Raw genomic sequence first — 23,843 nt, 5'->3', positions numbered from 1 at the left:
CGTAGCACGGGTGACCGTGAGCACATGCATGCGCCTGTTTACGCCAAAGGTGAACGAAATGGGCAAATCTATAGGATTTTATTAAACGCTTAATGAAAGCTTCGCTCCACATAGATTCCAAAGTGTGCTAGATGTGCGTAATCTTTTACTATTGTTTTTATACACCCTTACAGGCACGTTGCCCGTTGTCAATGATTGCATCATCGCATACATTACACCATTGTTTTGCGCACTTTGGGCATTACTGGCCCTTGCGGCATGGAACCCTACGCACCACTGTCCTCATCGTGTTACGAGTTCTTCGTGTGCTTATTAATAGAAAAACTAGCAGTTGGATCCTCACCATTCGTCTCCCTAACGACCAGACATATCCGACACACGACGTGCCAGTGCATTCGCACCTTACTTTGAACGAAGAGAGACATTGAAGTTACCTTGTCGACATGTACAATGCATGACTTGAATTTCTTACCGCGAAGATTTTCATAAGACTGCCGTCCTTTGTAATTCATTTACATTGTAATATTTATTTTCACCCTGCTTAAACGTTCTATGCGTTGTGTGTACGAAGTATACAGAATAAAATAATATGTAGGTGAGAAATTTATGCGAGACCATGCCGCATATGGAGCCGCATAAGTTCTTCCGCCACCCGCCGCAGGGTCCCGTCGAAGGCATTCAAGGCGGTCATGGCCCGCTGTGACGGGCTGACCGGCTCTAGTCCTGTGTCCTTGAGGACATCTTCATCCAGCAAGCAGTCGTGGTCTGGGCTGCTGCTGTAGCTGTAGCCGTCGTGCGTGAGCCGCACTATCTCCTCGTTGGACCCATTGTGAATCGCCGGCCACGAACTACCGTCTACCAGCTTCGGCACAGACCTGCGCGACCAGCAAGATCCACAAAGTTGCGCTGCGTGTGTTCGCTCCTCGCGACGTGCGCTTTTACAGCGGGAGATTGCTGATGCGTAAATGCGACAAAAGAAATGGAACGTAGTGCAAACCCATTCGCCGCCGTGTCGCACGCGCAAGCAGCCCGCTACTGCAAACTGAACGCGCTCGTAAGAAAACCATGCATTTATCACAGTGTGCAAACTTGTGTGACCGCGCGTATACCTGAGCTCGCCACCTCTTAACCAGCAGGCGCCGTAAAGCGTCGTTCGCAAGCTCCAGAGTTGCACGCTTATGTGCTATGCACAGCAGAAAATAGGCATGTACTTTTGACATGAGTTCAACGTTGCTGCAACCACGCATTAAGGCGCTTGAAAGCAGGGACGTTTACGTCACCGGAATTTCACGTACAATGTGGCTGGCAGCCTGAAATTGTTGTCAGTGTTCGTTTTAATTAAATTATAACTGTTTTCCAGTTATGTCTCGGTGCAAGCAAAATAGTTATCGACAGTTGCAGTATCGGAAATGTCTTCATCCTTCTCTCCAGCTTTATAACAAAAGAAACGTCTGGCGTGTTGCCAATAGTTCCGTATTTCACTTCAAAATTTTCACTGATATTTACGGTACTCCCTAATGCAAAATTTGAGCGCAGCTCTAGGAGTGTTTTCAGTTGGCTTGTCAATATATTGCAATATGAATATATAGGTACGCGGCTTATATTATGAAGAGAACGCTGGGAGCAGCACCACTGGCGCGCACAATCTCTCTCGTGCGGCATATTGCAATGGGAGCGAAGTGTGGTGCGACTGCCTCGTTAATCGGGAGATCGTGTGAGGCAGCGCGTGGGGGGCGCGCTGACAGACTTCCGTTCATGTAGCGCTTTGTTTCCATACAGACGTCGTGCGCTACTCTGGTACCATATCGTAACCATCGTCGCCGCACAACCCATCTTGCACGAGGTCGCGGGATCGAATCCCGGCCACGGCGGCCGCATATCGATGGGGGCGAAATGCGAAAACACCCGTGTACTTAGATTTAGGTGCACGTTAAAGAACCCCAGGGAGTCGAAATTTCCGGAGTCCTCCACTACGGCGTGCCTCATAATCTGAAAGTGGTTTCGGCACGTAAAACCCCATAATTTAATTTTTAACAGCCCGTCTTGCGCGGTACTACGCTTTTCACGCTTTCGTTTCACCGACGACGATAGCGGCCCTTCGTCGCAAGGAAGTACTGGCGCGAGTGGGGGGGGGGGGGAGGGGGTCAGCGGCGACAAAATCAAACGGAGCGCAACATCGAGTGTTACTCGAAGCCGCTCGTCATCGCCTCTTGCAGGAGCAGACTACCGCTACAAACGCTGATACCGTGGACTGACCTCAGCAGCTGACGTCACGGGCGAGTGTAGCCCTCCCCACCTCATGTCACTGTGCCTGTGCCCATCTGTGCCTCCCCCTGGGAAGCATAGATGAGATCGCCCACGCGGCTGCGGATGCCGTGGCCACCGGCAACTTCGCACATGCGCAGGGCGTCTCCACTTCCCTCCTCTTCCGCTTTCAGCCTGATGCTTTCACTGTAGCTTCTTCCACTTTTCTTCTTGCGCTCGCCTTCACCTCCGCGTTCGCTTCCATCTTTCTTTCTGCTCGTTCGCTCTGTTACGAGGTACGGCGCCGATGCAGGCCGACGCTACACGGAGGAATGGGAGCATAACAGCTGCGCTCTAAGAATTCTGGAGTATTACGTCGTAGAAGGGGACTCCGAAATAATTTTGACCATCTGTGCTTCTTTATCGTTTATTTAAATCTTAGTACAGAAACATTTCTTTGCATATCGCCCCCATTGACATGCGGCAGGCGGGACCGGGATCGAACGCTAGACCTGGAGTTCTGTGGCGCAACGCCATGGCCACTGCAGGTATCGCTGCGGCTAGTGTTGTATATTTGGAGCGTCCGTGAGCACCAACGATTAATCTTGATTATATGGTGACAGACGAATAAATAGCGGTCCGACTCGACCCTAAGGATTAGATTACTCGATCCTAAGGATTAGATTCCACGATTGTGCTAGCTGCCACCACTATTATTTCAGTGCTTTTTTCCCCCATGTATTCAGAAATGCGCCCTAACTTAAAGCAACGATTTGGCCAACTCCGACACTGGAGAACACCTGACATTGATCGTGCCAAAAATTATCTTTGCCCTTCCTTCGGCGCGTTCTCGTCAGCCGTTATATTGTGCCGGACTTGTAGCCGTGGCGGCTTCAAGTTAAAGCGAATTTCTGAATATGGTTGTCTCGCACTTTTGGCTGTGTTTCGGTTTTTCGCCATCATTACAAGGTGAAACTGAAAAAAATTCCAGTGAAAAATTAGCCGCTTGTGGCATCGTATGTCGCAGGCCAGCGTTTTCTGTAATAATTGCTGGAGGGAAGTGTGGCGCTGCGATTGTTCAACCACCATGGGAATGATGGTTAGTACATGGATTCCTATGATTTTCGTGCTTATGGCTTCAGACATTCTTGTTGTTTTGTTCATTACGCTTTATCTGCCTTCATTGGCCTAAATTTCGAAGCAATCTATACTGTGAAGACGAAGATGCGCACTTGGGCGCCGGCGCTCACACGGCGGGCGCGAGAAAAAAATATAGCAGTAAACCAGGCGTTCTGGTGGACGGCCGATTGTCTGCCTCACTCTCTCATTACTTCACTCTCTCGACGACACACCCTCGATAATCGCGTTGCGGAGCTGGCAAATCCTCCGGCATCCTGCTGCGTCTGCTCCAGCGCTTGCCGCAGCGCTCGGTCATACCTGGCCCTTGCGCCATAAAGCACCACACATCATCATGCCGCAGCGCTCGGACACGCACTCGCGGTTTCTCGGCCTCTGATCTTGCCGTCGCGACGCTTGTCATTCCAACTTCTCAGATCGTCGATTCCCGTCACATCGCTATGCAAAACGCTTTACAGCCAAGGGGCGCCGTACACGCCCCCTTGGACGTGCATTCCGCTGCCGCGACTCAAGCGCCTGCTGCATCCGCGGCGGACGCTTTCCATAACTCCTCTAATGCAGCCTCTAGCAACATGGCTATGGTCACACAGGCAATAGCAGCTCTGACAAAGCGCCTGGAAGACGACACGGGTTCCATCCCTACAGCGCTTGCGCGTAGCGCACTTCCTTCACCTTGTCCCGCGGAAGCTGCCGAGTTCCGTGGCTTCGACGACGATCCAAAGTTGTGGGTAAACACAGTCAATTCATTAGCCCTTCGAGAAACCTTTTCAGAGGACGCGAAGATGTCGCTCTCCGAAAGCCGACCTCGGGATGCCGCCAAAGCGTGGCACAGATTTGCGGCTCTCCGTATACTTCCTGGGCCGCATGGAGTGTGGCTTTAGTGACTTCATTCCACCAGCTCCTTTCCTATGACGATCGTTTAATGCGCATGCGCGGCCGCCGGTAAGCACCAATCGAAGAGGTAACACTCTACAGGTGTGACAAGGTCAACCTTTTAGAGGACTGCGGCATCAGCTGGCTCTTTCCTGCTGCTCGCCAGTATGTGATCGAGGGGTTGCTCGACTCTACCTATGCTGCCATCTTTTGCTCAGCCTCTGCAAGCATCCCCTTCTGTTTTCACTCGAAAGGCAGCTGAACTGCAGCATAGCACTCGGCCTCGTATTGCTGCAGGCATTCCGGAGGCTTCATTGACCGTCTCCACACGACGGGGCTGCTTCTCTTGTGCTCGTATTGGCCACAATGCCAAGGATTGCCCTCATCCGCGAAAAACCCGGACCCATCACCAGGCCTGCCAATCTCATGTGTTAACAATGTTTGTGGAAGAGATAGGCGACCTGTTGGTGCTTGTGGATACCGACGCTGAGAGGACGCTTCTACACCAACGTCATGCTCCTGACATAATCCGCCCATGGACGCAAGGACTAGGAGGCTGCGCTGTGCCAGTGGGCACGATCGACATTCATGTCCGGACTTCGGCCGGGACAAAATGCTTCCCAGCTGTTCCTGTCTTCGAGGACCTCCCTGCCGACATGATTCTGGGGACGTATTTCATGCTGTTCGGCGACATTCAAATCACCATCGACCACGGTCGTGTTGAGCTCCGCCCTTCTACAATTCTGACCCAGAGCACCATAGCCACTTCCACGCCAGTTCCGACACCGACAGGTGAGCCTGCAAATTTGCCTATCTTGTCCTCGCTACTCGCTCGCCACGTTGCATTGTTCGCCCATAGTACGGTTGTCCTCCCAGGCAATAATGTGCGGGTGCATCATGTACCCACGGGTGACCACTCGCCGATATATGTGCCACTGAGGAGGTACGCGGAACGAGTACGTACCGTGATCGCAGAACACGTGCGTGAAATGCTGTACACGGGCATCATTCGACCCTGTTCAAGCCCGTGGGCAGTTCCTGTAGTGCTTGTTCAGAAAACGAATGGTTCTTTGAGATTTTGCGTCTACTATAGGCAGCTAAACAAGTGTACGGCGTCCGATGCGTATTCACTATAGTGTACGACGCCCGACGCCCGACGCGTACTCACTACGTCCAATTGCTGACGCTATTGGTACAGTCGGCCATTCCAAGTTCATTTCATCGCTTGATTTACGCGCGGGATACCGGCAGATCAACTTCGCTGAAGTAGATAAGTGTAAGACAGCCTTTCGGACTCCTTCAGGCTTGTAAGAATTCATCCGCATGCCGTTTGGTTTGCGCAAGGCTCCTAGTACCTTTTAGCATGCCTTGAATTGCGTGCTAGGGCCTCTGAAGAACCAAGCTTGTGTAGTGTACCTGGGTGACATCCTAGTCGCGGCGCAACGGAAGAACATCTGCGCAATCTGGACGAAGTACTACACAAGCTCTATGAGGATGAGTTTCGGTTGAACCGTGAGGAGTGCCTTTTTGGTCTCTCCAATATTTCATACCTAGGACATACTATCACTCCAAACGGCATCCAGTCGCTCCCGGAGCGCATTGCTGCTGTGGCAGAATATCCCACACCAACTTGCCTGAACCAAGTTCAGTTGTTTGTAGGTATGGCTTCGTACTTACGCAGATTCTTTCCCCACTTCGCATCGACCGCTGCTCCCCTGACAAATTTACTTAAAGATGGAGTTTGTTTTGAATGCGGCGCCGCGAAGACATCACTTTTCGAACTTTAAAACTGCGGTTAACTCGCTGTCCCGTAGCAAGGCGCTTCAATGACGACTGGACTACGAAAATGCACACTGATACAAGCCAGATGGGCCTCGGGGGAGTGCTAGTGCAACGTGAACGTGATGACATCGAACGTGTTGTCCAACATGCGAGCCGCAAACTTTCAGATACCGAGCGCCACTGCCACTCCAATAAACTAAAATGTCTTGGAGTGTGGATGACAAATTGCGTCTGTATTCTTTGGGCGGAAGTTCACTCACAATGCTGCATTAACGTGGATGTTTTCCAAGCAGCAGCTGAAGCACAAGTTTGCCCGATCGATCATCACAATGCAAGAGTACCATTTAGACGTGTGCCACCGTGCCGGGAGGCTAAACAACGTCGCCGATGCTCTCTCCCAGAACCCCCTTGACCGTTGTGCCCCAAAAGGAGCAGTCGGATTTTTTCCTAACAAGGCCTCTCCAAAGCCCCACAGCAGGACTAAGATATAGCTGTCATCGCCTCAATCTCTGCTACAGAAAATAATTTGACTTTTGTAATACACGAAGGCCCACTGTATCAGCGTCAGTGGCACAAGGACCACTCAGAAGAACGTTCACTCCTAGTAATTCCTAATTGCTTTAGATCAGAAATATTGCGAGTCATTCATGACACCCGGAAGGAGGACACATCGGCCAAAGAGCCACGTTCCGCAAATTACAAGAACGCTTCTGCTGACCGAAGATGGAAAGCAATGTCCGCTCCTACGTCGCTAGTTGCGAACTGTCTCAGCAATACAAGCGACTGCCAGGATGCTAGCCTGAATTAATGACACCTATTCCGCAGTCAGAAACTATTTTCACACTGTTTGCATCGACTACATCGGACCTCTACCGATCACTACAGCAGGAAACCGCTACATTATTGTGACCGCGGACTATTTATCGAAGTACGTCGAAGTGGCCGCTGTGCCATCTCCCGCATCCGGTCTCCTAATCGATTTCCTGAAGCTAAGATTGGAATGGAGGCATGGCCTGCCAAAAAATTTAATATCAGACCGTGCTGCGACATGTCGCAGTCGCGAACTAAGGAATTAACCTGTACGGCAGGGGTGGAGCACCATTACACGCCCGCATTTCATCCCCAGGCAACGGCGTTACGGAACGAACGAAAAAAAAAAACATGCCCGAGTCTCTCCGTATTCGAAAATAGGGAAAAAAGGAGAAGCCGACTCGGACACTCACCTGCAGTCAGCTGTGTACGCCTCTAACACGGCTCTGCACACGTCTATTGGGACAACGCCGTATGAAACCGCCCACGGGTAGGTGCCACAGCTGAAAGCGATCCTCAACCTGCACGCTCCCGTTACCATCCTCAGCTTCGCCGAACGAGCGTCCGTCTTTGACTAAATCAGAACAGCAGCGATCAGAAGAGCTTCACAAGCGCAAGCAACGCGCAAGTGCCACTACGACCGCCGACATTCACCTGCTCTGGTGTATAACGTCTGTGATGAGATGTGGGTACGAAGGGGAGTCAGCTCACCAGGCCAGAATTTACTACCGCCGTTTGAAGGGCCCTTCACTATTACTGAGCGCATAGGAGAACACCTGGCGCGTAAGCACCTCAGTTCCGAGTGCCACCCTCGACAGACGTAAAAGAAATAACTTCGCCGTACACGTGTCGTGCCTCAAGAAATGGTTTTGGCGGTTGAATGGTTGAAGTGAACTGTCAGTTTCAAAATTAACTGTTAATTCTTTTTTGTCTTATCTGCAGAGTGGCCGATTGTGAAGACAAAGATTCGCACTTGGGCACCGGCGCTTTCACGGCGGGCGCGAGAAAAGGAGATGAAACCAGGCGGTCGGGCGGACGGGCCATTGTCTGCTTCAAGCTTTCATTACTGTACTTTTAAATGCGTAAGCATTGCTACGCTTACTGAACAATAAATCCCTCCGTCCGTCCATCGTGTAAGACGATTGCTTATCGTTATGTCAGGCGATAAGATATATAGCCCACAGCATCGAGTGACATTACCTTCGTGCTGCCCGTCACTTCAACGCGAACGACGCGGCGAGAACATAACGCTCACGGAGCTCTCAACACACGCAGCGCTTTCAACGTTTCGCAGATCACTTTGAGGATACGGGTCCGCGCGTATCTAAGGCCAAATAAGCGGCGACAACATAGCACGTCCAACTATCAGCCGTCGGCACTCTCTGTCGGCATGGAACATCGCTATCAAGATAGAACCCGCGCCGCCACGTCAGACGTATAGTCAAAGCCGGAGCACTGTTGATCATGGTTAATAATGGTTCGAAGCGGATACATAAGGCGCTAATGAGCGATAATGGCATATAATGACCGGACCGTCATCAGCGCGCCTGGCGCCGCCACCCACAGTACTTTGCTTGCCTCATCAGTTCACGTTGTGCTGCCTTCCGCAGCAGTTCGCGTTGCCGCAGCGCTTTCATATTTACTGTAATGGCGCCAAGATGACCGCAGCCGCTTACTGAAGAACGGAAACGCAGAAATGTAGAATAGCGTCCTCAATACAAGACAGTTTTAGTTACACGTACGTAGAGGCTTGCGTACGTAGAACTTCTACGTGTGAGCAGTGCGCATGCGTAGAACGTAGCGGGCGCGCGCGCGTCTCACGGACGTACGTGACATTCAATTCGTTGCGTGCGTTTCTTGCGCACGTAGACAGTTTCGCGCAGGAGCTCCGCAAGATCTCGAACAAGCGATAGCGGGCCGCGCGCGCGCAGACGGCTCGCATCGAAACACGGCGACAGGATTGAATTGGCTACCGCCGTGTTCACATTTCCCGACAGATGGAGCTACGGGGTCCCTCTTGGCGTGCGACGCGTACGTGTAGCTAAAAGCGTTTCAGATGGCGTGCACGTATGGTACGAAGGCTTTTCACGTTTGCGTACGTGAAGCCTCTACGTACGTGTAACTAAAACTGTCTACAGATTACGCCAGAAACAACAATGACGCAACGCAGAGCGGGGAACTACAGAAACACGCAGCACTAGTGAACATTGCTTCTGCTCGCCTCTTCTACATCGTATCGTGCAAGTGTCACTTAATAGTTCGGTTCTAGTTCTCCGTTTCACGATTCTCCCGCGGTCGTTATTGCAATTATGCGAAACAGACCGGCATACGACCACGAAACACCACGTTAGTAGTACGAAATGCTTACGCATCAGCCGATGCCGTTTCACCGGCCGATATCGATGATAAGGCGGTTCTAGCACGCAGAGCGAGGCCAACTGTTGCTTATAGTTCTGTGCAAAATACCTCTTTCTCTCACTCTCTGACACGCACGGAACGTCTGGCAGTGATACCGGCTTGTGACTATATCGCATGTAATATCTTTCACGAGCAAGAAAAAGTAGTATTGTGTTTTATACCTGTTTTGCTGTATCCTGGTTCTCGTAAACAGAGATGCACGCAGCAATCGGTTCAAAATATTTTTTGGGCGCTTGCGGCATGGTAACAATCTTTGAATGCGCATAAAAAAGTACCCTATTATGTCAGCATTAGCTCGCCGTTTTCTCGCGCGTTCGGTGGGCTAATAACGAGCCATGGCTGCGCCGGCTTGAATGAAGGCCTTCATTCTTTCTCGCAGAGACACGTAGAGAGCCTCGACGAAGGCTGTGTCACTTTGAAGGCGTTTCCACTCTTCTTGTAAAGCTTTCCACAGTTTATCAGCGGTCGCCAAGTTTAAAGACAGCGTGGAAAGGTTAGCCTTCATATGTGCCCAAGCATGCTCTATTAGGTTCATGTCCGCACCCGCCACGCACCACTGAAGGCGCATTACCCCTAGTTTATCTAAAATATGTGTCACGCCCTTTGCTCTATGCAAAGGAGACAGCTCCTGTCGGAATAGATAGTACCCATCCGGGTGTGGACCATTCGATGCATGTGGGATCATCTCGTGATCCAGCAATGTGCAACACGCAGCACTCGTAAATCTCCCAGATATGCTTACAAGGGAACTTGTGCCGTCGCGCGAAATAGCCGCCAACTCGTTTACTGAGGTGGGTCCGCTTGCGGCCACCTCCTCGATGTTCTGCGGGCAGAAGCGTGTGTTCTTTATGCGCCGCACTCTTTCCTGCTGGTCCCAGTGGCTCGAGAAAGTAGATTCGCCGGAGAGGACGACGTATTTCCAATTCGACATCCTCTAGCTGCTGTGATCGAACGGCGAGCTTCAGCGGAGCAGTTTTATTGGCAACTGTGAGAAGGGGCTTCTGAGCGGCAACGCAACTTCGGAGTACTTCGAATAACCTTCGCCGTACCATGCTGTCACTTACATTTGCTAAGTCGAGAGTACTGCGCACGTCCTTCGCACGTCCTTCGCACTTTGAAATGGCTTCTCATTCACTGCAGAAACGATTTGTAGGTCTTGGTCCATCGACGTGGCGCGGGGTCGCCTCTTGTGCGGCGCATCCTTAATGCGTCCGTCATCTAGGTATTCTTGGACTATCCTGTTGACGGTCTTCAACTGGCAGCCTGCCAAGGCAGCAATGTTGCGCTGCGTGTAACCTTTCTTTGGCAATTCGACGACTGTTCCCGCTTATGCAAAGGCACTCGCGACATCGTTAGACGCTGAAACACAGATGACTGCTAGGCACGGACAGCGGTGATCTGCTTTTATAAGCATATTCCACGAAAGAAAATATAAAACAGGTGTATGAATTATCAGCCAACGCCACCTAGATATAAGCAAATCCTGTGAATCACGGCAGGCTACGTCACGGCCTCTCCCTCAATAGTTACCAAGCTTGATGGGTCATTGGATGTGGTTTCGCGCACTGATATCGACTCATATGATCGCTTGCGACCGTTGACACGCAATTAGCTGCCATTTCGTCGCAATGCTAGCGAAGCGGGAGTGCAAAAAGTTAGCGGAACCGTGTCGCCCTTTTCACTTTGTTTCCGACAGCTGCCGCCGCGATCGCCCCACGTCGGGTTCGAGGATATTTGGCACGCGCTCGCGTGTTCCCGCTCATATTGCTCAGGACTGTACATACGATTTTAGAACAGGTAATCGCTAATGACGTCACTGCCGGTGTTTCGCTTGCAATCGTCCACTACCTACGTAAACACAAAAAATCGCCATGTCGTAAGCTCGCGTCGAACGGCCGCCGCAGAAATCTCGCTGCTGCCCTCATACGTTCATTTTCAACGTCGTCGCCGTGGTGCTGTTATCACACGCACGCACGCTCGCAACCCATACACACGACTGCTGAATTTAAAAAAACGACTGCTCAATTTACACAAACACGTTGCTGCACCTGGACTCGCTTTGCAGAGCCCCAACCAATGCGGGGCGGGCGACTTGGAGGTACGGAGGTAACAAATAGACACAATCGAAGGGAGACAATCGTTACAAAATACTGGCCTAGTATGGGTCCTCCGGTGACATCAAATGCATCCGCCTGTTAATTGATCTCGTACTTACGAAATAAAAGACAGACGGGTTTAGCGAGTGTTAACACGAAAGTGGTTCTGTACACTTTTGTTTTTCGCGTACGTGTGATCAGGATTTGTCGAAGTTATGTCACTCACAGATATTTAGTAGATACAAAAACATTTCTAAGGAGGATTTCTTGTTGAGCTATAGTTGGTTCGAACGACCATTAGAAGAGGGGAGCAAATTGATTCACATACGCAGAGGACAGACGATATAAGCGGTATGTTTCGTCTCGGCATTCGTTTGTCGTGTCCGTCCTTTCTGTGTGTGTCAATGGGTGCGCCGTCTCCTAATGAAAACATTTCTCGGCAAATTAAAACATTAGTGAAATTACGTGAATGTGTCGTTTTTCTAGAGCTAGCTGAATTCCGCCCATCGTTTTCTTTGTGCGTGAAATATTGTTCTGTGAATAATACCAAGAAGCGTCTTACCCGTTATTTGCGAAATTGGAGAGTGTGCGAATCATGCGAAGCGTTGTGGCTCTTTCTTCGGCCGTACCAAGCTCAGGGTAGAGAAAGGTTACTGTGCCGAATAATACAAGCACGTCTTCGCCGTGGCTTGTGCTGTCGCCGTCGAGCAACGTAGACGATGGCTTTGGCTCGTAGATGTAGTAATAAACGGTCGCGCCGCTTTTCGCGAGCTTCGTTGCGAAACTCATTGCCGGACAACGGAAGAGCATGTCGTCGATCAAGTCGACCCAACCTTTATAGTCTGGGTCGTCGACGTCGTGGTGCTTCTCTTTGAGGATATCGAACATGATGTCAATAACCAGATCGCTCACACCGCCGAAGCGCTCCTTGAACACCGCCCTGATGGTTTCTTTGGGATGCGCCTGCTTTTTGCCTTGAAACTGCGGCTGAAGTGTCTGGAACAATGACGTGGCCTCGTTGAGGGTATTGCTCATCATAACTTGAAGATGCCTTATGTCACGTTTGCCAATTTCTACGGCGTCCGCGGGGAGCAGTGGTCCCTCTCGGCTCGGTGTGAGTTGCATGTGCACTTCTTCGGAGGCTTCCAGGAGTGCCGAGGCGTTTCGCTCTTGAAGACAGCGCAACACGGCGGTCGCATTATCCGACTGGCACTGAGTGGCGTCTGCGATCGCTTCGAAAGTAGCCCGTGCCTTGCTGCCCGCGTTAGACATCATGTCCGGTATCACGGTGCCACTCAGGAGGTAAGCCCTATTGAAGGTGGACGGCGAACCCAGCGGACTAGCCATCAGGAGCGTCAGCGATGTGGCGCCTGCGCCGTCGCCGGCCACCAGGATGTTGTCACGGTCTCCGCCGAAGTGACCGATGTTGTCGCGAACCCATCGCAGCGCCAGAACTTGGTCGTGCAGACCCATGTTGCCCCGCACGCCGTGACCCGTGCCCGAGTTGAGGAAGCCGAAGAGTGAGACGCGGTAGTTGGGCACCGCGACCACCAAGTTCCCCAGACCGGACAAGAAGCGGCCGTCGTAGAAGTCGTAGCTGCTTACGCCGCCTGCGAAGGCGCTTCCATGCAGCCAGAACACGACGGCGTGCGCCTTTCCAGGATTAGCGCAAGTACCCGGTAGCCATACGTTAATGTGCAGGCAGTCCTCAGTCGTGTTGGAGATGTCCATGGTGTAGTTCCTTGGCTTGTGCGTGTCCGGCTGCTTGCAAGGTGGTCTCTTGTATGTGGCGTCGAAAACTCCGCTGTGCGGTTTCGCGCATTTGGGCACCATAAATCTGTTTCGGCCAACGGGAGGTTCCGCGAAAGGGATACCGTAGAAGGCGACGGTGCTGTAGACGGTGTCTGTGATATTGTACTGAACGAGTTTGCCTCGGACTTTTCCTGCCAAAGTCCATACGACCAGGCATTCCGACGATGTCCGAGCAGCGGGCAGAGGGTCCGTGAGTTCTAGGATGATGATGGTAGTACAAAGGACCAAGCCGATGATGCAGAGGCTCACGACAAGAACCCTGCAAGTGAAATGGCATGATGTAAACACAAATGAAACAAGCAGTGCGCAAGGGAACTGAGCAGCGTCTTTCTTGGAAAACAAAAAGAAAGCTAGCAAACTGCATTTACATCTTTATTCACTTGATTACTGTGGTCAGCAGCAGTGAGACGCCGACTCGTCAATATAAGCCCACGTTATCTTGTAAAGAACACTGTAGGAAGTTATTCCACGATGTTGTGGAACCATGAGTTATAGCTATAGTTGCACTTTACAGTGTTCTTTTACTGCTTCAAACGTTTTAGAGCGCAGCTCTTTGGCGTCCGTTCCTGGGTTTCGCGTCGTCGTCGGCGTTGTCGTCGGCCTCGTAACCAGCTCCGCCCCCCTTTCATCCCCCCAGCGCTAGCAGCGACCGACTGATACCGCTGGATGCCGCTGACGCCGCTAGAGAGTCAAGATAACGTGACTGCATAGAACACCGTCGCCGCCATGCAGAAAGAGGAGGAAAGGGTCCCCCCCCCTGTTCTTGTGTGGCGGATAGGGTGCTCTTCAGTTGCCGACGCGCCGGTTATTTCACGTAGGCCCCGGCACGTCGACGAATACGTGACCACCTTCCCACGGCTAGACCTGGTTCTTAGCGCTGCGGAAGCGAGGGTATCATATTGTTTGTGTCGGCATCGGCGGCGTTGTCCCTGAAACCAACTCCGCAGCTGGGGTTGACTCACTATCGGCGTCAGCGGCATCAGTCAGTCGCTGCTATCTCTTCCCTCCTCCCTTTATCGTGTTGTCCGCTTGCTGCGCGCGCTTCTGCCCCCATCGTTTGCCGCTGGGTGTACACGCCGCCCCCCTCCCCCCTCTTCCTGCGAGTCTCCGGTTGTCAAAGCGCCGGCTCGAACTTAATTCCTTTCTTCGCTCCTCCTCCAATGCAACCCCTGTGCGGTGGCAATCAGAGAGCCAGATCGGTGACGGCGGATCTGTATATGTGCACCGCCCGAGCCGAAATTGCCGCTGCCGTTCGCCCTGTGCGGTGGCAATCAGAGAGCCAGATCGGTGGCGGCGGATCTGTATATGTGCACCGCCCGAGCCGAAATTGCCGCTGCCGTTCGCCACTGCGAAATTATCTGCCAGTTCTTTCTCAGCCATGAGCGAGACGACCGATGGAAGTCCTCCGTCTGCTGCTGCTGCTGCTGCTGCTGCTAAACGAGCTGCCAGAGCAGAGGCCCAGCGCCGTCGCCGTCAGAATCCAGAGGTGCGTGCCGCCGAAGCAGAAGCTTACCTAGTGGAGTCTTTGTTAAAGGAATACGTGTGAAAAATAAAAAAAAATTCTGTGATAGCGCATACATGTGTTGCTCGATTTCTTTGCCTCAATCTATCGAAAAGGTGAAACAGCTTATTTGCTGCGCTCAAATTTCGCATTAGGAAGTAACGTAATCGTCGGTAATTTTTTTAAAGCCAGAATATCTGTTTGAATGACGTAACCACAGAATAATTGTGTGTCCTGGTGGGAATGATTTCAAAGAAAAGCCAAGGCAACCAATTTACTTATCAAACCAATTACAATAATTGACTGTTTATTTATAGGCCCTACGGGCAATGCTTATATGTCAAAGTGGACGAAAGTGCAGTTCCGTGCTCCACGCCACCTAGACTTTCCTCTAGGTGGCGTTGCTTTGCCGTGGGCTGGTAGTAAGAGGCGATTGAAGGATTGGTGGAAGTAGGGAAACGACAAAACAACGGAGACGTACAAAAGCACAGTTGGCAACAGGGGACCAGAAAATTTCGGTGTGGTAGTTCATATAGTTTCTTTCCTTTTTTTATTGTTTAACCTAGGTAGGACATTAGACAGTATAATAGCAACAGCTTAGTGGCACAACCCACCGCCTCATGCCAAAGGGGACGCTCATTACATCCATTCATTCATCCCCCCTGGCATGCTCAGCGCTCTCCTGCGTACTCTCTCCGGCGCACAATAATCTTTTCCACCTCCTGGGGCCTTCCTCCTCCGGCGCTCGCCTTCCTCGCGGCAACACGCATAATCTTGCCGATTTCACTGACGGGGCATGTGCGCTTGCGCGTAAAAGCAAGAACAAACGAAGAAAGTGCGCCGTAATGTGGCAGAGAAGAAACTGATTTGTGAGCGGCAGCAGTGGCACCTCGTAAAACGTGGCTCCATAGAGCGTAGTGTGTGTACAGCGCTAGTATGGGCGTTGGAAGGGAGGGCTTCCGGCCCTAGGGGCGCAATCGCCGCCCACGTAACTACGCCTGCACCCGAACCGACGCTCTCACTGGCTGAGATACCACCTTGGCCGGGTCTCCCGCTGGACAACTGGTCCAGGAGGGCTGTCGTTCCTGAGCCTTGCAGCCATGCAGATGCTCTGATTCGTCGACTGTGGCGGAGGGTCACCTGAGCTATAGGCGGCCAGAAGACAACGCCTGCAGTCTGACACAAGTTCCACGACGTCTCCAACACGGCGACAGCGGCTTCTACCTGAACTGTAGGCTGCATGATTAGCTTTCACTAATTCATATATAGCTGTGTGTCCTCTAGAATGTATTTTAGAGAACCGTCTCGTGTGTGCTATTTCGATCTGGAAGGTGTGTCTAATAATGAAAGTATGACGTGTGTTTGCACTTCTGCGTACTGCCTCCATTTTTTCTCCAGTGATCCCGAAACTAGTGCCATCACGCACATTTGCGTTGGCGGTTTCATACGCAAGCGATGGCGACTGTTGCGTACTCCAGGGTAGCGTATCGTACTGCTCCCGAGTTGTAGCGACGCCTGCCTATTGAAGCTCGACCGACATTACTTATTGGGTAGCGTGGCGCTGGCTCCGGGCTGCAGGCATCCGGTAGACCATGGCGACCATCAAGGGCGAGACGATTTGTAGTGCGAAGCTTGGACGGTTTATTCAAAGGTAGATGAAAGAAAATGAGAAGAGCATGAAGTGATCAAAAGTACATTTCGGAGCCCCTTAAATAGGCTCTCTACAATCGTGGGCGGGATCTTGCTTCCGTCGACGTCACGTGTCCGGCACTGAAAGAGGGCCCCTCCTCCTTTGGTTATACCGAGGCTGCTGCGAGGAGGAGGTCGTCACGCCTCCTGGGATTGTAGACGTCTGTCCGTCTCTTCTGCGCGTTGCGGGTTCGCGGAAGTTCTCCTCTAGGCGTATTTTAGAATTGGCAATCTCTTGTATATGAACCGTTTATTCTTGTTTCTTCCTGACCAATTTTAATCTTTCTCCAAATTGAGGTGAATCCTAGCCCTCACTAACGTATCAGCGTTGATCAGACACACATCACTATGTTTACGGAACACAAACTGGCGAGTGTTAACGTTACTTTAAGAGAACAGTCTCTTTTGGTTTATGTTCCACTTAATTTTAGTGACATCATCAGCTGTTCAATAATAAATACTGTCTATAGTATATGCTGTCGAGGCAAATAAGCGTGATGGTTATTCTTTATTTTTTTTCATCACTTTGTCGTGCACATTGCAATGTGTGACTAAGTACAGCTGTGAAATTGTGGGCATTGCAACCAGAAAGACGTGAAGCATGTGAACCGAGAGCATGTGGCAAATATACAAGCGTGCGAGAAGGAAGAGAGGCTGCATGGCGAACGTGAGGGAGCTCTAGCTCCGAAGCCGCAGGACCAGTACACCGTCCCAGTACTAGAGCTGCTGTTGCCCTTCCAGCCGTGGGCCTGTACTGGGAGAAGCCCACCCAATAGAGCTGTTTAGGCCATTCCTGGGACCAAGCATGATTTCTGCTGAGCAGCACTTCTTGGAGTGCCATTCTGCACGTGTCTTGGAGAGTAAGCATAAGCACTGGGCGCAGAGCCTGTGTCTGGTTTGAGGTCCACCGGAGGTGCTGACGGCCGCCGAGGTTCTCGAGTGCAACGTGGACAGGTATTGCGCACGGTATCACAGGGATGGGTTGTTGACCGTCAAAGACAGCTATATAACAGTGCCACTGGTGCCTCGATTCGGCTCTAACGAGAAGCACACCACCAGGACCACTGGCCCACCACTTCTATAACGTCAAGTGAGAAACTGCGAGACGACATTCACATAGTTTTTGGACACTGTGCACTCTCGATGTAGTCGTTTTTACTTTCTTGCAAGACATGTCGCACTAAACACCATTTTATATTGTGTCCATCGAGTTTTTTGCCCTTAAGTTGTAGCCGATTATTTTTTTAGCTTCGAGTCTCTTAGGTGTCCTTTTACGTCTGATGTCACAAGCAACTGACAACTGTCCCAACTATACCACACATGTATTCGCATGTGGCATACATTTATTTTCAGACAGCCTATACACATGCAAGTAATGTGTACACATTAAGTTAAGACATGAAAGCTGAGCGGTGGGCGAATATCAACATTTTCTAATATAAATTGTAAATATCGAATATCAAATAGCAAAGCACAGACACACATTTACAACAGGAATGTTTATTTTGGTATGTTTATAGGTGTGATGCGTGTATGACAAGTCCATAAAAAAGCAGCCAACTATATGAGGTAGAAAGGGCCAGTTTTAAATAGAAAAACACTAATTTGCTAGTAAAAACTATACTTATATTTGCTTAACCACTGTAGAGTGGCTGCAAACAAGCTCTGTAAATAGCTGCTCAAATAAAGAAAGATCAACAACACTAAATGGCAGAATACAAGCAAAATTCGGAGATGACCATGTACGCTTATGCTGCAAAACCAAGAACCAAACTTGAAAACCTCATTTTGCTTCTGCGATGCTTCAAAAACTCTTGGCACATCAGTTCTCACAATTTGCTATACTTTATTTAGCAGGCAGTGAACAGTAAATATAAATTAACAATCGCTTAATTGCTGCTACATATATTGCAATTCTTAAGTATTACAAAGTACTGAATAGCTTCTCTTCTAAATACCCACCTTGGTTGCTCAGTGGCTATGGTGTTGGGCTTCTGAGCACGAGGTCGCGGGATCGCATCCCGGCCACGGCGGCCGCATTTCGATGGGGGCGAAATGCGAAAACACCCGTGTGCTTAGATTTAGGTGCACGTTAAAGAACCCCGGGTGGTAAAAATTTCCGGAGTCCTCCGCTACGGCGTGCCTCATAATCAGAAAGTGGTTTTGGCACGTAAAACCCCAAATATTATTATTATCTATTCTAAATATCCCCCCTCCCACTGAATCGAAGTGATCAACAACGAAAAAACCTTTGAACATCAACATACTTTCAAGCCTTGCTAATCTGCACAAGCTTGGTAGTACCCTTTTTAAGTAGACATACTCTGTCTACAAGTGCCTGTATATGCTCGGTGTCTCTTGGCACATGAATCACTGGGCTCTCTACTTATGAATATACTTTAAAATGACGCACCTTCATGTTAAAGAGGAGCATGCCCAGTTGAACCTGGGAATAATACTTGAGAGCACATCAGTGCATAATTTTCTCCATCACACACAATAAATGCCAGCTTCTTGGCATTTACGAGGTCTTAGTATGCTAGAGCGCTTGCCTTGAGCAGGACACTTCACTTCCAGCAAGACATTTGTTCCCCTCTGCTGACTTATTCCATCCGGGCTGTAGCCAAGCCAAGGGACATCTGGAATGAATACGAGTCCCAGCTGGCTGAGGCTTTGGTTATGTGTCTTCTGGTACTCTTCAAGTCCAAGAGGCTCGTTATCTGTTCCATACATTGTGGTTCCATTTCCCTTGAAAGGCTCCCTACAGTACAGCCTGTCCAGCTTTGCTTCCTAACTGGGTGTACCCCTATCTTGAAACGTGCAAAGCTCTCTGCAGATGCTTCCAGTAATTCTTTTTTTTCTTTCGCTGTGCCACAGAGTGGATGACTGATCAGTTGTCTTGCGGCATATTTCCATAGCTTTGGCATAGCAGAGGTACACATTTGAAGATAGAAACTATTTTCTTTCCATTTAGATGTTCAAGAGTAAACCTTTTCAGGACTGTTTTTTCACCATCTAGCTCCGATTCAAAAAATGAAAATTTTGTGTACTCTCTCAAGTAGCAACCTTGTGTGAAAATTATGTGGATGGCGCGGACTATGTTCGAATTGCTGGTGAAAGGGATTGACTTTCTTGCACGAGTTGTGTGTTTTGACAGTGCAGAATGTGGTACTGCGTCAATAAGTTCTTTCCTAATCAGGGCTTGAACATCCTCAGGGACATTTCTTGATTGAAGCTGCTCGACGAGGCAAAACAAACTAATTGGACTTGGTTTGTAGATGCTTGCAGCACTGGCACGTCCGCAATGTTGTTGCACATCCATGCATGACGATGAATCCAGGGAAGTGGCACTTGTCCTGTACATCAAAATAAACATACTTTGCTGATATCTTCTCCGTTCTGGCTTTTTTGTGCATTTTTCATATGATTCAAGAAAAAGTTTCCTAACAGTGTCGCGATGGGGCTAGTTGGAATTCTATGATGTAATTTGGTAGTGCGAAAGGAAATGAGACAGACGGGAACCATTTCAGTTTTGCATTAGCGCTTGTGTACGTTGGTCCCATTTTGTTTCATCCTTTGTTTCCGTGTTATAAGTTACATCAAGAATATTTTACAGCACATTCAGAATCAAAATCCTACAGTAAACAAATAAAAAAAACCAGAAGGTTTGAAAGATTTCTGGGCTATCTGTGGTTATTAATACAGCCTGTGCCCATCTAAAGTGACTGAAGCAACACATACTTGATTGCTATGCAGAACCATGTTCTTCGAACTCGGTTCTGAGTGCAACAACAAGCACCAGATGGCATTGAAAAGGCATCATTGCCATTGGATTCCATATTTGCCTTTTACAATGTGGCTCTTAGTTCGACATAAGATTTTCACTGCCACTTGGTGCACGTTACAGGCAAGCCAACTAACGAAAATGAATAAACACATGATGTAAAAAGTTTTACCTGTTCAAGTATATCAAAGTGGCAACACATGTTCGCATCGACCAGAGAGACTGGCCTTGCACGGGAATTCTCCCTGAAAACAATCAAATCAATGTTAAGCACGGAAACGACCTTAAAACCGCGCTAATTATTTACAGGGTAAATGTGCAGGCTTCCACATGCATATTGAATTCCGCAAGCCGAGAACAAAACAGTGGTGCTTTTTTGACACTAGAAAGACGAAGTAGCGCAGTTTAAGCCCAAAAATTTAGTAAAAAAATTGGCATTTATCGCGTTGCACTTTGGCGAAATCGCCGTACAGCACGCGAGAACTCTAATCGTGCGGGAAACAGGGCGCGCTGGCACACCTCATCGCCTCGCTCATATCTTGTGAATGGACACTACTGAAATATTTCCGTGTTACCTGGCACTTTTAACAAGCATTCCACAACTAAGCCATTGCAGGGAGCCATAAATGCACATAACGTCATGGATGCACACAATGTTTATTTTATGCAGCGGCATGGGGGGGTACTGCGCTTTGTTTACATCAGAGCGCTACCAATTAACTGCTTGGTGTCAATTCTCGTACATCACGTATAGCTTTAAAAAAAACGTTAGGAGAAAGACTGACCTTTACGGCGCCGGTTACATTGCAGACTTGAACTTTTATAGTATGCGAGGGACGCCTCTATATAGACGCCTGTATAGACGCCTCTTACGGCGCTTGTCTGCAGGCAGAGTGACTCGACCTCGACAGCCGCGCTTGTCGTCGCTCGTATTTCAGAGCATATTATATGGCCAGCGTTAAACGCACCCTCTCCTTCTACAACATATCTCTGCGTTTCCTTAGCAAGGCCAAGGATCGCGCTTAGAGATACTAGAGGCCCGTGAGCCGCCAGTACATGGTCACGCGCACGCTTTGGTGTCGCCTCCATCACCTCTATCCGCGCCATATTGAAACGTTCTCCGCGCCACCTATAGGCGCTGGAAAGTGCGAACACACTCTTCTCTTGAGGGAATATGGCAACTTGCTGTTCGTTATCTGAGAATGCCTGCCAAACGCACCCCAGCCCATTCTTATTCGTCTGATTATTTCAGTCTCATGATCCGCATCCGCGGTCGCGAACTGCCCTAAGTAGATGTATTCCCTTACCACTTCCAGCTCCTCGCTGCCTATCCTAAACTGCTGTTCTGTTCCGAGATTGCTAAACATTACTTTAGTTTTCTGCAGATTAACTTTTAGACACACCCTTCTGCTTTGCGTCTCCGCGTCAGTGAACATGCATTGCAATTGGTCCCCTGAGTTACTAAGCAAGGCAATATCATCAGCGAATCGCAAGTTGCTAAGGTATTCTCCATCAACTTTTATCCCCAATTCTTCCCACTCCAGGCCTCCGAATACCTCCTGTAAACATGCTGTGAATAGCATAGGAGAGATCGTATCTCACTGTCGGACGACTTTCTTTATTGGGATTTTGTTGCTTTCTTTATGGAGGACTACGGTGGCTGTGGAGCCGCTATAGATATCTTGCAGTATTTTTACATACGGCTCGTCTACACCCTGATTCCGTAATGCATCTGTGACTGCTGAGTTTTCGACTGAATCAAACGCTTTCTCGTAATCAATGAAAGCTATATATAAGGGTTCGTTATATTCCGCACATATCTCTATCACCTGATTGATCGTCTGAATATGGTCCATTGTTGAGTAGCCTTTACGAAATCCTGCCTGCTCCTTTGGTTTACAGAAGTCTAAGGTGTTCCTCATTCTATTTGCGATTACCTTAGTAAGTACTTTGTGGGCAATGGACAGTAAGCTTATCGGTCTCTAATTTTTGGTCTTTGGTGTTACCTTTCTTATGGATTAGGATTATGCTGGCGTTGTTCAAGATTCCGGTACGCTCGAGGTCATAAGGCATTGTGTATACAGGGTGGCCAGTTTTTCTAGAACAATCTGCCCACCATCCTTCAACAAATCTGCTGTTACATGATACTGCCCAGCTGCCTTCCCACTTTGCATAGCTGCCAAGTCTTTCTTAACTTCTTCCGGTGTTACTTGTATTCGTTTCGACTATTCTCTCTTCCATTATCGTCGTGGATGTCATTGGTACTGTATAAATCTCTATAGAACTCTTCAGCCACTTGAACTAGCTCATGTAATGATATTGCCGGCTTTGTCTCTTAGCGCATACATCTGATTCTTGCCAATTCCTAGTTTCTTCTTCACTGCTTTTAGGCTTCCTCCGTTCCTGAGACCATGTTCAATTCTATCCTTATTATAGTTCCTTATGTCAGCTGTCTTACGCTTGTTGATTAACTTAGAAAGTTCTGCCAGTTCTATTCTAGCTGTAGGGTTAGAGGCTTTCATACATTGGCGTTTCTTGATCAGATCTTTCGTCTCCTGCGATAGTTTACTGGTATCCTTTCTAACGAAGTTACCGCCGACGTTTATTGCAGACTCCTTAATGATGCCCATAATATTGTCGTTCATTGCTTCAACACTAAGGTGCTCTTCCTGAGTTAAAGCCGAATATCTGTTCTGTAGCTTGATCTGGAATTCCTCTATTTTACCTCTTACAGCTAATTCATTGATCGGCTTCTGTTATACCAGTTCCTTCCGTTCCATCCTCATGTCTAGGCTGATTTGAGATCTTGCCATCCTATGGTCACTGCAGCGCACCTTGCCGCGCACGTCCACAGCTTGTATGATGACAGGGTTACCGCAGAGTATGAAGTCTACTTCATTTCTAGTCTGCTCCACGTCCGCTTTCGGCTATCCCGCTTGCGGAAGAAGATATTCATTATCCGCATATTATTCCGTTCTGCAAGCTCTATGAATAACTCTCCCCTGCTACTCCTAAAACCTATGCCATATTCCCCCACTTACTTGTCTCCAGCCTGCTGCGTGCCTACCCTGGCATTAAAGTCGCCCATCAGTATAGTGTATTTTGTTTTGACTTTACCCATCGCCGATTCCACGTCTTCATAGAGGCTTTCGACTTCCTGGTCATGACTGGATGTGGAGGCGTAGGCCTGTACGACCTTCAATTTGTACATCTCATTAAGTTTCACAACAACACCTGCCACCTTCTCGTTAATGCTATAGAGTTCCTGTATGTTACGAGCTATATACTGATTAATCAGGAATCCGACTCATACTTCTCGTCTCTTCGCTAAGCCCCGGTAGCACAGGACGTGCACACTTGTTAGCAGTGCATATGCTTCTTTTGTCCTCACAACTTCACTGAGCCCTATTATATCCCATTTACTGCCCGCTAATTCCTCCAATAGCACTGCTAGGCTCACTTCACTAGATATCTTTCTAGCATTAAACGTTACGAGGTTCAGATTCCAATGGCGGCTTGTTCAGACCCATAGATTTTTAGCACCCTCTGCTGTGTCACAGTTCTCACCGCCGCCGTGGTCGGTTGCTTCGTAGCTGCTGAGGACTGAGGGCCGGGGTTTGATTGTTGTATTCGTATAGGAGGTTGTGGCCAAGTACTCCACCAGGGTGGCCGATGCTGCTATGGTGAGGGAGTGCAT

General features: G+C 49.4%; 1 protein-coding gene across 1 annotated transcript; it reads right to left on the bottom strand.

Annotated features, from left to right (window-relative positions):
• Positions 1 to 604: 604 nt before the first annotated feature.
• LOC142574774 (acetylcholinesterase-1-like) lies at positions 605 to 15,775 on the bottom strand. Its single transcript, XM_075683789.1, has 3 exons — positions 15,696 to 15,775; positions 11,923 to 13,431; positions 605 to 875 (listed from the first exon to the last, which is right to left on the bottom strand). The coding sequence occupies exons 1-3, from the start codon at positions 15,773 to 15,775 to the stop codon at positions 605 to 607; spliced, it is 1,860 nt and encodes a 619-aa protein (XP_075539904.1).
• Positions 15,776 to 23,843: the final 8,068 nt, after the last annotated feature.

The sequence above is a fragment of the Dermacentor variabilis genome, chromosome 3, assembly GCF_050947875.1.
Source record: "Dermacentor variabilis isolate Ectoservices chromosome 3, ASM5094787v1, whole genome shotgun sequence".
Taxonomy (NCBI): domain Eukaryota; kingdom Metazoa; phylum Arthropoda; class Arachnida; order Ixodida; family Ixodidae; genus Dermacentor; species Dermacentor variabilis.
Note: the sequence above shows the minus strand (reverse complement) of the source record. Positions and strands in the feature narration are given on the sequence as shown.